Below are 17,602 nucleotides of genomic sequence, written 5' to 3'. Positions count from 1 at the left end.
CGGATGATATCTACTTTGATATGAATATCTGCTTTTAAAAAAATGTCAAGTGCATGTTAATTTTTGAAAAAAATGCTTCAATTAGGTCCCTTTCAGATGGGATTGACTAACGCCGTTAGTCAACGTACCACATGTCAACCTGTGATTTTTTTGATTTTTTTTTTAATTTTTTAATTTTTAAAAAATTTTTGAAAAAAAATAAAAATAAAATGTTACGTGTCAAGTCCCTGTGTGTGACACGTGGCACTGTCAATGTCACTATCAGATGTCATTGTGTTGATTTCGAGTTAGTCCCTTTTTGTTTCAATTTAGTGCCTACTTATGTCTATCTGATTCAATTTTATCCAATTTTTTTTAATAAGTAAAATATTTTTATAATCCATTTTTTATAAGATTAAAACTAATTAAGTATAAATATTTTTACAAAATTAAGTACTAATATTTATATTGTTTCTCTCAATTTTTTAGACCAAATTTATCATTTGTATAAATGTTTTACTAATATTTTTTAGGTATAATTACTGATTTGGTACCCAAATTTTTTCGTTAAGTTCAATTTGGTACCCAAGCTTTTGGTTTGTTCAATTTAGTACCCAATTTTCTAAAGAGATTCAATTTGGTCCTCTCTGTTAAGTTGGAGTTAACACCGTGTCCTTACAGGACAAGTGTCAAGCCATTAAATTTTTAATTTTTTTAATTTTTTTAATTTTTTTTTTCAAAAAAAATTAAAACTGCCACGTGTCAATTTATCATCGTGCCACGTGGCAGCTTACAATCATGACACGTGACAGTGGTAATAGTTGTTTTCAATTTAGTACCCCAATTTAATTTTTTGGTTCAATTTAGTACCCCAACTTTTTAAAATGATCCAATTTCGTCCTTTCTAATTTGAAACCAAATTAGTAACTAAGTTTAATTATAACTTATATATACATGTTAAAATAATTGTTTTGAATTTATACATCAAATCATTATACCTAAATATTCAAATTATTTTATTTCTTACAAGTGTAAAAAATTACAAAGGTTAAAATGTAAAAAATAAAATAATTTAAGTATTTAGGTTAAATGATTTGATGTATATATTAGAAAAAATTATTGTAACATGTATATATAGGTTGTAATTAAGCTTATTTACTAATTTGGTCTCAAATGGGAGATGACGAAATTGGATCGTTTTAAAAAATTGGGTACTAAATTGAACCAAAAATTTAAATTGGGATACTAAATTGAAAACAACTATTACATTGCCACGTGTCATGATTGTAAGCTACCGCGTGGCACGATGATAAAGTGACATGTGGCAGTTTTTAAATTTTTTATAAAAAAAATAATTCTGTTTGAAAAAAAAATTAAGAAATTTGATGGCTTGACACGTGTCCTGTACGGACACGGTGTTAACTCCAACTTAACGAAAATGACCAAATTGAATCTCTTTAGAAAATTAGAGTACTAAATTGAACAAACCAAAAGTTTATGTACCAAATTGAACTTAACAAAAATGTTGGGGTATCAAATCAGTAATTATATCTATTTTTTATTAAAAATGACTTTTTAACACATTACTTTATTAATTACTTTTTTATTAAGTACTCGTGTTTTGTTAATTATTTTTTTTTCCAAAATAGAACAATATTATCTCTTACTAATTTTAAACCAAAATTTCTATTTATCTGAATGTTATACTAATTTTTTTTTACTAAAAATGACTTAATAAAATGACTTTTACCACTAAATTTTAATATAAATATCAAATACTTAATTTTTGTAAAAATTTTATACTTAATTACTTTTAATTTTATAAAAAATGTATTTTAATTATTAAAAAAAATTATGTCAAGATTGAATCAGATACACATAAGTAGATACTAAATTGAAACAAAAAGACATATGTGGGGACTAAATCGAAATCAACACAATGACATCTGATAGTGACACTGACACGTGGCATTACAATGTCACATAATACTTGCAATGCCATGTGTCACATACAGGGACCTGACACATGACATTTTTATTTTATTTTCGAAAAATTTAAAAAAATTAAAAAAAAAATAAAAAAATTAAAATAAACCACATACTGACACGTGGCACGTTGACTAACGACGTTAGTCAACTCCATATGAAAGAGACCTAATTGAAACACTTTTTCAAAAATTGAGATACAATTGACATTTTTTTAAAAGCGGATACCAGATTCACATACTTATACTAAAATGGGTACTATCCGAGTGATTAAAGCAACGTGTCAATATTTTTTATATAGAAGAATGTGATTATGTGTATGTCAATGTGCAATTTCAATTATATAACAACCATTTATACCAAATTGGGAAAAATTAAAATTCACTTTTGGTCTAGTTTAATAAATACTAAAATTATTTTTAAACAGCGGTGTTTACGTAAGTACATTAAATTTGTCATAGAGCTATGTAAATTAACCATAATTAATAAGAAAAATTAAACTAATTCGATAAAAAAATATCTTCTCAAAATAATACAACATTTCAAATATAGATAGTATTTTCCAATATGTATACAAAATTAAAATATATAAATATATAAATATCTAAATATAAGTATATGCTACAACAATGATTTTATTGTAAACAATACGATGACGGTTCGTGAACACACTATGGACTATAACGATATAAAATATAGATGACTTAAGGAACTGACATTCGCATGTGTGGTGGTGGTGCTACAATGTCTTTGGATGTGAAATGTGGTGTCGCCACTGTAGACATGCAACACAACTGAAGAGAGGAGAACTCGTGAAAATTCACTTGGTTCTTGCGACATAGTAGTGGCTTGGCAGAAGAGAGAAGTTTCAGACAGAACGAAAATGAAGGTGCCTATAAAGTTAAAAGGGTTAAATATATGTTTGGTTCTTTAAGTTTCAGTGAATTTTGGAATTAGTTTTTTTTTGAAACTTTTGACCAATTTAGTCTTTCATCTTTAGAAATACGTAGATTTAGTCCTTTTAATCAAATTTTGTTAAACTTATTTAAAGTTTCAAACGCATTTTATGATAATATTTGACTTAGCATTAAAGCGAGAATAGGTCGAACGATATAAACAATTCAAATTGTATCATAAAATATGTTTGGAACATCAGATAAATTTAACAAAATCTGGTTAAAAAGACTAAATCCACATATTTCGAAAAATGAAGGACTAAATTGATCAAAAGTTTTGAAAAACGACTAATTCCAGTTTTCACTGAAACTTGAGGAACCAAAAACATATTTAATCCAAATTAAAACACAAAAAGTGAAGGTTTTTGAAAAGACAAAAAATTTGTGGATGAATTTTGAAAGGATATTACATTTATTGTTATAAAAAGGAAAAAAATTGTTGGTAAACTATTTGGCAATTATTTAACCATTTGTATAAGAATAAAATAATATTGACAAAAATTAATTTTTATATTTTTAAAAGAAATAGAAAATAAATAATATTAAAAGATAATGTCAAATAATAATAAAAAGAAGAGTGATTTCAAGGTGTCTTGTAAAACAACTTATCTAAAAGTCAATTAAAAAGCAATTACATCGGTTTGCATAGTAAGCTGATGTAATAATACGTTCTATCTGCACATTTGACATGGGTTAATCGCATGATCAGTGTAACATCTACCCACATTTAGGAACAACGAATATAATATAGTCGATTTTGCACATTTTACATTTTTAGGTCTCGTCCATTATTTTTTTCTTTTCTAATCTATATATATATATATATATATATAAATATTTTTTTACATAAAAATGTTTGATTCTAAAATTAAAATGTCCAATCGCGTAAATTCTTTCTTAACTAAGTAGTATTTTTTTATTCTCTATTATCTTTGATTTTTATCTAATTTGAAAAATATTTGTTTTGTTAAAATAAATTTCATTGTCCTTTTACGGTTTACCTAATTTAATATTTGAAAGAAATTATTAAATTTTTATCTGGTCTTAAATTTTTTTATCACTATTCAATATAAATTAATATTGAAATTCAAAAGATAAAATATATACACGTCTAAATTTAAATTATTGTTAATTTAATATTTTTTCTCTATACGATTTTGTTTAAGTGAAATATTATATTATTTATTATTATATAAAAAATATATTTAACTAAAATTTAAAAAAATATTTAAAATATTTTTAAACTTCAATTTTTAATTATTTATGATGTTTTAAAAACTATTTTTAAACTTTGTAAACATTATTATAGTTTGTTAAAATAATAAATATTTGTATTGTAATGAAAATTTATTTATAATTATGTATAATATTTTATATAATTATTTCACTTTTTTTTATACTGTTTAGTTCTTTAATTTGAAATTTATGTAATTGTAATTTTTTTAAAAATCTTTGACAGTAAAAAAACTACAATTTTTATAATATTATATTTTTTAGTAGTGATTTTTATTCTTTTTATTAAAATTAATAATTAATATTAAAACCTTAAAAAAATAGTTATTATACTCGTTATACTGTACGATAGAAATAAAGATGAGACAAAGTCTTATACTTATTAATATAAGAATGAGAATTTGATGAATTTTTACTTAAAAACATAAGATGAGATAGTAAAACTCGTTTTTACTCGATTATCATATTGATTTTAAGAATAATATTTTATCAATCTTTCAATTTCATATTACTACATAAAAAGGAAAAGTGAGTTGTGAACAAATTATTTCTTTATTAGTTCCCTATTCCATTAAAATAGAGAAAAACAATTTTCTTTTTCGTTGTTTTGTTTTGTTTTTCATAATATTGGTAGATAATTTGATAGAGGGTGACAAGGGTAGTTCCGAAATTTCGCGCTCTGTGGTTGATGAAAAGGGTCTAAATTTGGTTGAGAAGGGAAAAGAAAACACAAAAATAGCGAGAAGAAAAAATAAAAATAAAAATAAAAAGTTGATGAAAAAGAAAGAAAGAGAAGAGAAAAGAAGTGGGACCCAGGTGATAGATCTACGTGTGCAAACAGGGAACGTATATTAGAGAAGGCTGGACAAGAACCAAGCGTTTGGGAGAAAAAAATAAGGCGAAGAGGGTGCATTTGGTTCCATTGCAATGTGATCTCGTTCAATTGACTCTCGCGTAACGCAGCGCAACAACGAAGAAGAAGAAGATGGAGGCGGCGTCGTCGAGCGGAGAAGGCTCTGAGCGCGGCGAAGACAAAGGAATATTCCAATACTTTGGTTGGGTTTATCACATTGGCGTCAATTCCGTTGGCCGCGAGTACTGCCACCTCCGATTCCTCTTGGTCAGAGGCAAGTGCGTTGCCATGTACAAGCGTGACCCTCACCAGAACCCTGACATTGTATCTCTCTTCTCCTTCCCTCTTTCTTTTTCTCCTTTTCCCCCATTTCATTTCACTTCATTTCCCAATTATCATTTTTATCTCATCTTAATTTCCACCATTTCTTAATCCCAACCCATATAACAATATCATCACTTTCTATGTGTAGTTTAATAAAAAAGGATTTTGAACGCTCAATCCATGTCAGGTTAATAGTTTGTTTACCTGCACTAATTGAAAACAGGGTTACGATAAATATGTATATTAGTGCATTTAATTTGATTTATATATTTTAGGCTCAAATTCTCATACATATATATGTGTTTATATGCATTTGTGTGGAGCTTACTAATTTTAAATATAAGCAATGCCAATATAAGTTTTGATTTGGAAAATACTTTTTTACTAGTTAAAATGTACTGACTTGATCAATTTTAGTGGGATTTTAATCTTGTTTGATGATTTTCTACATATATAACTATTTCTGTTTTTTTAAAAACATTTAATAATATAAAGAGTGTGTTAGAAAATGTATTCATTCTATTTCTCTTCAGTTTGTTGAATAATTGTTGTGAAAATGTGGAGTTTGGTATGTGAAATATGATAGTTGTGTTATCTAGAAATGTTTTCTGAACAGATATTTATCATACCGAAAGTCTCTACTCTATCGAGTGATTGATTAACCTTATTGAAGTTGTCAGCTTGCTAATTAACTAGTTTGTCTCTTTGGAGAACAATTCATGTAGACGAAATTTTGTGGATGATACAAGTGACATCTTTCAGTTCCTAAGTGTAAATTTTCAGTCGCAATGTTTGAATACTTTTAGGGTTTCCCTTATTTAATGTGAGTTGTAATCACTAGTGAGCATACTGTTTTTCTTTTGTTCAGTAATATTTCATTTGTAGCTTTTGTATTGCTTAGGTATACCACATTAAAACTTTATCCTTTGTGCAGAAACCCATCCGACAGGGAGTCATAGGTGCCACGCTAGTGGTGGAGGATCTAGGATGTCGGAAGGTCAACAATGGGGTAAAAAGCTAATGTTTTAATTTCTTGTATTTACCAAATTTGCTGATTTTGCATTTAGTAGATGGTATATACTCTTCTAGTACAAGATGAAAGTTACAACTAGCTTTTTATATGCGTGTCATCTCCTTGTACAGTTGATGGCACCTAACTAAATATGTTTTATTTCCTTCTCCAGGATCTTTATGTAGTACGATTCTACAGTCGACAAGAGGAGGGTAGAAAAGGAGAAGTAAGTTATAATTATTCTGAGCTGTTTTTTTTAAATGATTGTTGATAGAAAGCTGTGTCATATACATGTTTTTAGTTGGTGTAACACTTCATAAAGAATTTATGGTATCTTCTTAATGTTTGTTCCTACTCGCAGTACTAAGTTTAAAAAGAAAATTTTATACGTAACAAGGTGGAATGATGTACATGCTAGTGTTATGTTACTGTTGTAGTGTAGTCTAACATTTGTAACTAACTAACCGAACTCAATTATGCTGAGTTTTCAACTAGTCATTTATAGCCTAGTCAACAAAGCTTGCAAAGCAAGTTATTACATCTGTATAAATATCAACACATGTACTTCATGTAAGATATGCAATATTACTTTCAGTTTATACAAGTTCCCTTCTCTTTTCTCAATCTCAGTATTTGCTTAGTTTTTGATGTGAAATGCTCTTGGCTTATAAATTAACATTTTTTAAGAGTAAATTAACTAATGGATTTTGTTTAGTTGATTAAGAATCTAACTAAAGCCTCTTGTTGTTATTCTTTCTTTTGGAAGTTAATTTGTGTTTTCAATAATTTGGGATTTCTTGTTTGAAAATAATTTATTATTGATTTTATATTTGTGCATCCCATACAAAACTTTTTTTTTTCTAACATCAATAAATATATTATATACTTTATGCTTTTGTATTGCTTCATTATAGTGGTGATTTTTAGAAGTAATACTTTCTATAAAAAAAAAAATTACTTTTAGTTTCTTTTCTCTCATTGGTTTATGTTGTTTATAAGATAGTATTTTTAAATGATAGAGAGTACATAATTACAAAAGTTATGCTCATCTAGTATTTTCCTTATTTGTTACCATCCGTAATAAGGTGGCACCAAAATGCTTCAAACTAGATTTCTACAATAAAAAATTGTTTAAGTTTTTGATTAGTTTCAGTGATAGTCTCTTAATCTAACAAATACCCGAGTGTCTGTACTAAATAACTTATTTGTTTGAAATTGAATGAACCCTTTTCTATCATGGGTGCTCTGTGTTTCTTTTTTTCTTTTTTTTTTATTCAGTATAGAAGTGAGTTTTTTACATAAATTTTTGTCAAGATTGCTTGTGCCACAGCTGAGGAAGCCCAGAGATGGATGGAAGCGTTTCTTCATGCCAGGCAACAGGTATGTGAAAATAACAGTAAGTTTTCCTGTAGTGAATGTAAATTATTTGTTTAGTATATTACTAGTGTTAAATTGTTACACAACTAGGCCTGCTTTTTATAGAACGTTTGCTTATGGGGCAAGTGATTTCGATCAAAGCTTATGATATGAAATTTATGGACCTTGCAGCGTAACAATGCGAAATATGAACTTTTTTTTCGATATAATAATACTAAGAAACAATGAGTATTTTATTGAAATAAAAGAAAGAGACACGAACTTGGGTATTATAGGGTGTCTAAGTTCTACATGGAGTAGCATGAGATGCTCAATGAATAACTTAACTGCTTGATTCTTCGTCCTTAATAGTTAGCATTTGAGTGCTTAAACATAAAGGGAAAGTAGGAAAAAAAAAATTTATCCACATTAATACAAATATACTCTAAATATGCTAGGATATTTAATTCTATTTGCAACACTTTTCTTATTTATATGCAAACATTTCTCTTCCTAATTATACTTGAACAACTATGGGTTATCTAATAGAAATTTTGAACAACTTAGGCTTTCATTATATATAAAGAATATAGGAATATTTGTTTTGCCTAGCTAGAAGAATTGGGATGTCGCAAAACTATCCCTATATTTAGCATGATATGGTTATTTGAATTTTTTTAACATAACCTCTTTTGCAGGCAGAGCATGATCTATTAACAGAAAGTGATAGCAAAGATAAACTAATGCACGAAATGGAGTATGTGTATGTTTTTTTTTCACTTCGCTCGGAACTCACTGTAGCAAATTTATGATAGATTAGCATTGGTTGAACAATCTCTATAATTTGTGAAGCAAGTACTCTGACTTTAACACTGACACTAGACACAGTAACACCTATAATCTCTATAATAGATATTACAACACAAATATATGTGTTATGCAGAATTATACATGAACATCATTACTAAATATCTAAATTAACAATTAAAACCTTTTTATATTTGAACATTATCTTAAAACAACTAGTGAAGGTCAACAATTTACAATATCGAGTCTAAAAAACAATAAAAAAATTGACATGGAATATTTGAGCACATTCTTTCCTTAAGTTGAAAACGATCTAAATCCATATATCTATTACCAAAAAAATTGATCCATCCATTTGTTGGATAACTTACCGTAAACTAACATATCACTTCTCTTATTCGTATGTAAGGATCGATCTACAAGGAAATCGACATAAAATGAAACGATATGCCTCTGGGTTGAAGAAGCTTAAAAAAATTGGCCAAGGTAAAATTATTCAAAATGTTTAATCTATAAATTCATTAGGGGGCTTTTTGGTCTTAACATGCTAATAGATTTTTAACTTAGACAAATCATTATACTATGCAATCATATGTTATAGATTGGGTTACCTAATCTATTGTTTTTGTATTTTGGTAGTTTGATGGTTTGTTTCCTATTATGAAAGTAGAGATAAGCTTACATTATTGATATGAACAAAAAATGTGCAGGGAGATAATTGTGAAAATGTGAATCTGAATTATCATTTTTACCTTTTTCAGGAATCTCATTTGTTTCTGAATTATATGTTTGTTGAGCTAGTTATATATATATATATATATATATATATATATATATATATATATATATATCTCTTTGTATATTAATTAATATTACTTTTGCTCTTTCATTTTAAAGGCCCAGAGACACTCTTACGTCTATCGTCAAAGTTTTTTGGTAATTCAGATGGCTTTGAAGGGGAAACTGGAGATGTATTTGATATACATCAATGGAAATGTGTTCGTACTATGTCTGGTACGTTTCTTCTACCATACACAATTTTGCAGTCAATGCACATCAATATTTGTTCCTTCAGTACCTTTTTCCTAATTCTTATTAAACTTAACAAATGCTCATTTCTATCATATATATGTAAAGGTTGTATTTGCTTTTTGATATAAGAAGATACTTATTGTAGAGAAAAGGAAACTAGAGAAGTAGAAATAGTTGAGGATAAAATCCTTAAAGAAAAAAACCTCCTATCAGTAACAAATCCTAAATAAACCTTCTCATCATTATACACTTCCATATTTAACTTTCCATTTTTCTTGAACAATAATCCTCTTCTTAGACTTGTCTACAAATGTTCTCTTGGATCATGCATGAACTGATTGACCCATTTATGTATTTTGTTTTGAATGGAACAAGTAGAATAAAATAGATATCTCTCTATTTGAAATTTATCTTTTCTCTAAGAAGTGCTCTACAGGGCATTTCCTTTGGGTTTCATCTGCCTTTCAGATTATTAAACATAAATAATGTTCTTGCTCATATATGTTTTTTACTTGCAATTCCTGCTTTCATTGGTCATAATTGAAAAACTTATAGTTGGATCTATCCTTATCATTCTAGATGTTTTTCTTTGTGGTTTCAGGCATTAGAATCTTTGAGGATGTTTCCGATCACAAGGTATGTATATATATGCATATAAGATTTTTGGACTTAAGGGTAAATTGATTCTCACCGTATATCTTCAAAGCTAAATTAGCTTTGAATTCATGTATGTTGCTCTAAAAGAAAAAGTTATAAAAGCACAATACCTATATTACGTAAAAATTGAATGCATGCTTATTTTTGTGCCAAATATATTTCTTCTGTCTTTGAAATTTCTTTGACATTCTTTTTATATGTTGTGTAGAGTGGTAAGGGCGCTCTGGTTAAGTCTGTTGGTGTTATTGATGCGCCTGCAGACAGTGTGTTTGAAGTGTTTTTAAACACTGAGCGACAGAAAAGATATGAGTAAGTTACATATAAAAAATGTTTAGAGTCTTGATAACATATTGGGTAACTTATTCTTTCCTATAATTACTCTTTTTCAGGTGGGATATGTTGATGGGTGACTTGGAGTTGGTAGAGACTTATGATGGACATTATGATGTTGTTTATGGAACATATGATCCTAAGTATCTAACTCGGTAATCAATGGATCTTAACATTTTCAGAACTTTGAAGGATCATTTGTTGGTCAAGATAAGAATGTATAGGATAAGCCAATAGACAAAAAATAGAAAAGGATATGATCATATTAAGTTCTTATTTCATCCAATAATTAGTGCATACTTAGTAACTCAGTAAATAATAACATAACAACAACAATAGTGTCATCCCATTATACGATGTTAGCTAGGTGAATCACATAATTGAATTGGCGACACAATAATGTTTCACCATGTACAATTTACTAGATGTAGAACATTTAACACATGAAGAAAAATGCTTAAGTTAGTTCAATTACATGTACATGATGTCATTTGGACTTGATTAGTATTTATTATGTTATATTATCGTGCCTCACTTTTGTAAAAACAAATACAATGGTGTGTGTTATACACACAACACAATTACCTAACCTGCTTTGGTGTCTATAGTTTTGGGTTTGACTATGTTCAACCTAATTCCTTTTCCACAGTTACAACGCCTCATTCAACCTTAGTTTCACATGTGCATAAGCCTCACTTATCCATCATCACATGTTGCCGGTGTGGCTAAAGTCTTAAAAATATTTCGTAACCATGATTTCAATTGCAATGCATTGTGAGAACTATCACAATTTCAATCATATTTATTCATGTCACTCAAGCTTAATCCATTAAAACAAAATTGAAAAAGCTTCGGATTCATCGTTGACCACTAGATAAAAAAAATTATAGTTAATAGTCAAAAAGTAACTCTTTTTACATAGGATTGTAGTAATTCAAGCATAATAATTCAATTATAATTCGGTTCATCATAATTCAATTTTATTACATGAAGTAATTGATTTATTTGAGGGAAGTTTGACTAGTTGCATATGGTGTTATTTTGTTTTTTTGTTTGAATTTAATCTTTGAATGCATTTGTGGTAAATTTTTGACTAGTCAAAAGGTCCTTCCTAAGAAAAAAAAACCTTAAAAGTTGACTCATCTTTTTCTACCTTGTCAAAGGGTGGAAATTGAGATTGCTAAGTCCTTTACAATGGTGTTCTATTGTGGAAGAGAAGGTTGTGAAAATCATGAAGGACATGGAGGTAAAAATAGTCACTATAAAATGGGTTTGATACCTTCGCGATGATGCACCATAAGATAGCACATTAAGTAATAAACATCATTTACAGAGTAGCTAATTCGAGACCCAGTGATTTATGCATTTTGAAAAGCACCAGCCACAGACCTTTTTTGAGTGGCATCAAGGGAATCTCAGCCATCTTTGGATAATTTGTAGCCACCAATCATGGGAGAAGAGATAGGTTTGGCTACATCAATACTAGGCTAAGATGGAAGATTTCAAATGTATATGCTTTGAGTGAGATAAGTCTAATTGATTTTTAACTTCAATACCCAAAATCTAATCAAGATCACGAAGATCTTCAAAAGAAAATGCTAGGTGAAGTTTTGAAATAAGAGACTAAATTGACGGAGAATGGTTTCAATTGACAATGATATAATTACATACACAACAATACTACAAACCACAACATCGCAGTGAGTAGATAAACAAATATGGATCAGACCTAATGGGGTGTTTCTTCCTGTCAAATTTCTTCATGCATCCCTTAAAACCAGATTTTGCCTTCCGGAACACAGTGGACCAATTCCGAAATTTTTTTAAAAGATACTCATCCCACCTTTTTTCTAGATAAAAATTTCCAGAAGCTGTGATGGGATACTGGAAGAAACACCCCATTTTAATGTTGTATACAAGAAAGCCCTAATGAGTAAAAGCGGTAACGGTACAATGTAAGCACCAGAAATGGCTATTACTTCCTGCACCATATCCCTACATCTTATCATTCCGGAATTCCTTTTCCGGAGCACATTAAAACAAATCCGGAGTTTTTATGGGATGCACCAAGAAATTTGATAAGTGAAGGAAGTCCTGGCCACTGGAATAGGAGCATATTCTGTGATATGAGATTGAAAACAAAAGAGCATAAATTTAGAAATAATAAACAAGGTTGGGTAAACTAACATGATAGTCTTATCATGTCCTAAAGTACTATCAACTTTTTTTTATTCCGTCCTTGATCACAATGTTTTTTCTTCTTCCACAAACGCTAAATAATATTTTAAATTTACAAAATAAATGTATAATAATTATAAATAATAGTTTTTACGTAAGAAAGACATGTGAATTTTGGTAAAGTACTTCCATGTATTCAATTTTCTGAATTCTTAACGGAGTTGAAGGAAAAGAAACTAATAAAATTAAACTTATTATATTAAGAATGTTCTTTTTTTACTTATTATACTAAAAAAGAAATGTTCCAATATTTATTGTATTAAAACGCATATTTTATCTAAGATTTACATGCTCTATCAATGTGACTAACTAATTAAACTTTAAACATGTTCCATTGTATTTGCATTTGTGAATTCGTAGCAAATTTTAAATTCCTCTGCTGTGCCTTCTCCAGGTGGCATTCAAAGCGGGATTTTATCTTCTCCAGGCAATGGTTTCGGGCACAAGATGGAACATACAGTGAGAATATTTTTATTTCACTTTAATTTTTCTGTTGAAAATTTCTCTACTGAATAACTCCCTAAAGCTTAAGTTTCTCTACTAGAAGCATAACATCCATTTTACTTTGTTTTTTATGCTCACATCTTATCAAAACTTTAGTGCTCACAAATTTATGTTTTGTTGATGCAGCTATCTTGCAATTTCCATCTATTCATAAAAAAAAGCCTCCAAGATCAGGATATCGACGTACAAAAATTAATCGTAAGATGGTTTATTACCATAATTTTCTTTTTTCAAATTTTTTCAAAAACAAGAAATTCAATAATAAAAGGAAGTTAATTTCTAAGTTTAATGGCCATGAAGTTATGTTGGAGGCAATGCAGAGAAAGAAAAAAAAAAATCCTGGAGAGAATTCAATGAAGGTTTTGAATGTATTTTGTTGTGGGCGCAGCATCTACCTGGGAAATCAGAAATTTAAACACACCAATGGGATCTGACAGACCAAGATGTTTAGTGTCCCACACTTTAGAAATAAACTCAGCATCCTGGTATCGGTGGAAGAACAGCCAACAGTGCACAAAATTTGAGAAGAGCGTCCCGTATGCGTTGTTGTGCCAAGTCGCAGGTCAAGTAAATTCAACTTTTTCTTTTCATCTTCTGTAGTTTCAACCAAATGTAGAAACAGATAAGAAATTAAGAAAGTTACTTGCTTGCATCATGTTGTATTGAATGGTGTGATGTTAAATAATGACAGGTCTAAAGGAATATATTGGAGCCAATCCAATAATGCTCCATCATGGTGTTCGTTCACATAGCTCCCATCCCTCTCTGACCAGTTCTGACTTTGCAGACCAAGAAATACAAGATGAGTTTTATGATGCAATCGCTGCCGAGTCAATATCGTCAGATGATGATACTGATGACGATAAAGGGTCTGATCAGGTTTCCTTCTTCAATCTGCGTATCAATTACAAGAAAAGTTTCAGACTGTTATGTTATATAATTTAATCCTTACCCAATTTCTCAGGATCACAAAGTCAAGTTAAAGAATGTTTCTTGGGCCATGTCAAACATGGCTTTGAAGATAGGTGCAGGTTAGCATTGTATCTTGTTATTTGCGGGGGATAAAGGGCTTAAAGTCACCTTAGCCACTCGATTTAAATATCGGTTAAATATCATTTTGCTCCATTATCTTTACCTTCAAGTCAAAATTAAAATTAGTATTTTTTTTTTAAATTTTGACTCAATTTAGTTCCTAACTTTAAAATATGTGTACTTAATTCTTTTAACTTAATTTTGTTCACGATAACATTTGAGTTGTTTACACCGTCACATCTTCACTTCCCGTGTTAGCTGAGAAACACAAGTCAAATAAACTTATAAACTTAGCAAAATTTAGTTAAAAAAAATAAAATCCATACAATTCTAAAGATGAAAGGCTAAATTAGTTTAAAGTTTCAAGATAGACTAATTCCAATTTTCACTACAATTTAAGCGACAGAAAACATATTTAATCTTTTCTTTTACCATTCAAAATTTTAGTTTAAAATGTTGTGATTCTGGTTGCAGCTCCAAATGCAAGCAAAGAATTAGATCTCGATGCAAGTTCTATCACAATTGATGTGAGTGGTATGAACGGCTCGTTGCGCAGAGGTGAGAATGACAAGGATACAGACTGTTGGACTTGTCCTAGTGGTGAAGGGTTTATGATTAGAGGAAAGAACTATCTCAAAGATAATTCTAAGGTGAGTTATTAGGCTTTTAGGCTATGGAACAAGTAACATGCTGGGAAAGAGCTTTGTATACTATTATATCCTTGTGTTCTGGCTGAACATCGCAGATATGAAATTTTTCATGCAGGTAACTGGAGGAGATCCTCTACTGAAGCTCATAGCAGTAGATTGGTTAAAAGTTGACAAAGCTGCAGACAGAATTGCACTGCATCATAGAAATTTGGTTCAGGTAAAGTTTATATTATAAGATTTTCACTTTAAAATTCTTGTTGATTCTTAGGAATTAAGGTTGGAGAAAATATGATCAATTTGGATTAGACATGTTGATTTACGGAGATGATTTTCTCCAAAACCATGAATCAACTCATTCTTAATTGTTTTATATAAAAGTCGATATACTGCATAATCCTTAGTTTCTAAATTGCAGACAGAAGCTGGGAAAAGTCTTCCATTTATCCTTGTATTCAATCTACAGGTAAGGATATTATTGATATTCTCTATCTTACATCAAAAGTGAAGTTTAATAAACATGCAAAGCCAATTGGTTGGTCAACCTTTGTATGTAGCACATTCTGTCTTTAAGAGAATTCATATAGTAAAAAACAAGTACGAGAAACTGTACTGAAAAAGAAAATGCAGGGAAAATGATAAGAAACACCAGTATAGCAATCAAGAAGCAGAAAACTGTACTATTATTTTGGTCATCATTATCATTATTTGCATGCTTGCTGATAACTAACATATTACTAACAACTAACATTTATTGATAAAAGAATTGATAAATTTCTGTTGGACCATGACCGGAAATTTATTCTATGCTCATAGTGATGGATCTTTATCAAGGTAGATTTTTATTTTGGCCATCAATCTCAGGTTCCAGCTAAACCAAACTACAGCTTGGTTTTATATTATGCATCTGACAGACCTGTAAATAAAGATTCTCTATTGGCTAAGTTTTTGGATGGAGATGACGCGTTTCGTGACACAAGATTCAAACTGATTCCAAGCATAGTTGAGGTTTGTGATTCTCAATGATGTTTGATATGTTCTTATTTTATGCTTGATGGCATCAGCCACCCAATGGTTTTCGATTGAATACAGGGATATTGGATGGTCAAGCGAGCTGTCGGAACAAAAGCTTGCCTGCTGGGGAAAGCTGTCACTTGTAAATACTTTAAACAAGATAATTTTTTTGAGGTAAAGCTGAAGTAGCAAGTAAAAAGTTAAAAGTCTAGTTTCTGTTGGTTCTCAAATATGATGCAACATATTTTGAAGTTTTTGTCCTTTATCATTGGGAATGCAAGTGAGTCTAAGTTTTATATTGGATAAAAATAAAAAAGTTGAATACTATAAAAATAAAGATCTATAAATCTATTATCTTAAAGTTTTGGGTTGAAGATGGTATCGATACCTGACCTAAATTGGACTCAGGTTTTATTGGTGGTGTGTTTCTCCAATGAATTTTTCCCTCGATAGACCCAGAGTTTATATTACAAGTTTAGTGTTTAACAACCTTCGTAGTACTTTTGTAAATTTCAACCCAATTCTGTACTGTTGAAATTGTGTGCAATAATTTGTAACTTCTCTGGCATTGTCATAATCTGTTTGGTAGATTATGCTTTGATAGTGTTTTCCGTGTTATGCAGATAGATGTAGATATTGGATCATCTTCTGTAGCTAGAAGTGTCATTGGCCTTGTTCTGGGATATGTCACAAGCCTGGTCGTTGACCTTGCAATTTTGATAGAGGTTTGTTCCTTTTGATCATAATATTATGGACAAACTATCAATTTTTTTCCATGCTCCTTTCAATTAGACTCATGATGTTAAAAAAAATGTACAATTATGTGATTTACGTCGGAAATAATCCAAGTGTAAGTCTATGTCCTAGATACTATATAAGAATAAAGATCCATAAACCAATTATTTCAAAGTTTGATTAAAAGTGATGTCAATATTTCATGTAAGTTAGACTTTTAATGTCTCCATAATGAACATCTCTAAGAAAAACAACCCATCAATTTGTTTGGTCTATGATTCATCTACCTTGTAACATAATTCTTATACTTAGTGATGTGGTGTTGGCAGGCAAAAGAAGAATCAGAGCTGCCAGAGTACTTACTTGGAACTGTCCGATTAAACCGCTTGAAACCTGAATCTGCTATGCCTTTGGGGGCTTGAGGTGTTGAGCTAAAAGTATTAAATGTTCTAAGCATGTCTCTTTTACATGGTTCAAATGTTTATAGTTACACTCGAGACTCAAATGAAAAATGAGTGTGATGAATTTTCTGTACCAGCATACATATTTTGGTTTTTCCTTTTCTTTTCTCCCGGGTGTCTCCCTGTTATCCAAGCTTGCTCCCCTTCATAATTTACTGCCCCGTTGTTTCCATTCTGCTTCTTCTTTACTATTTTCTAATTTTTTGGTTCACCTGTTATCAGATTTACCACTCTTTTTCAATGAGATTCACTCCAAGGTTCAAACACTTAACATTAGTCCAGTCTTCCTTATTAAGAAAAACAAAATTTTAAGAAAAGCAAGACACGTTTGGTAAGGTTGGTCATTAAAGCAAATATCTCCAATGCGTTTGATTATAAAAGGTTGTTTAAACCTGAGCAACGTTGTTTAAGAAAAAAAATATATGCTTTTAATAAGTGAAATTAAA

The 17,602-nt window shown here is 29.7% G+C and overlaps 1 protein-coding gene across 2 annotated transcripts; it reads left to right on the top strand.

Moving 5' to 3' along the window:
* Positions 1-4,994: 4,994 nt before the first annotated feature.
* On the top strand, positions 4,995-17,328 carry LOC114162854 (protein ENHANCED DISEASE RESISTANCE 2-like). Of its 2 annotated transcripts, none has more exons than XM_085666180.1 (22): positions 4,995-5,331; positions 6,266-6,340; positions 6,516-6,569; positions 7,658-7,723; positions 8,398-8,462; positions 8,916-8,992; positions 9,404-9,520; positions 10,140-10,174; positions 10,404-10,504; positions 10,585-10,680; positions 13,158-13,222; positions 13,394-13,465; positions 13,656-13,829; positions 13,959-14,146; positions 14,232-14,298; positions 14,774-14,949; positions 15,065-15,166; positions 15,365-15,412; positions 15,811-15,954; positions 16,039-16,134; positions 16,584-16,685; positions 17,025-17,328. In XM_085666180.1, exons 1-22 carry the CDS (start codon positions 5,140-5,142, stop codon positions 17,115-17,117), a joined length of 2,205 nt encoding a protein of 734 aa, XP_085522306.1. In that variant the 5' UTR covers positions 4,995-5,139; the 3' UTR covers positions 17,118-17,328. The 2 variants fall into 2 exon arrangements, with proteins under 2 accessions (XP_085522306.1, XP_027902636.2); XM_028046835.2 differs by having other exon boundaries at positions 4,996-5,331; positions 8,398-8,456.
* Positions 17,329-17,602: the final 274 nt, after the last annotated feature.

This window comes from Vigna unguiculata, chromosome 9, assembly GCF_037176805.1.
Source record: "Vigna unguiculata cultivar grain cowpea cultivar isolate G323 ecotype 2 chromosome 9, ASM3717680v1, whole genome shotgun sequence".
Lineage (NCBI taxonomy): Eukaryota > Viridiplantae > Streptophyta > Magnoliopsida > Fabales > Fabaceae > Vigna > Vigna unguiculata.
Note: the sequence above shows the minus strand (reverse complement) of the source record. Positions and strands in the feature narration are given on the sequence as shown.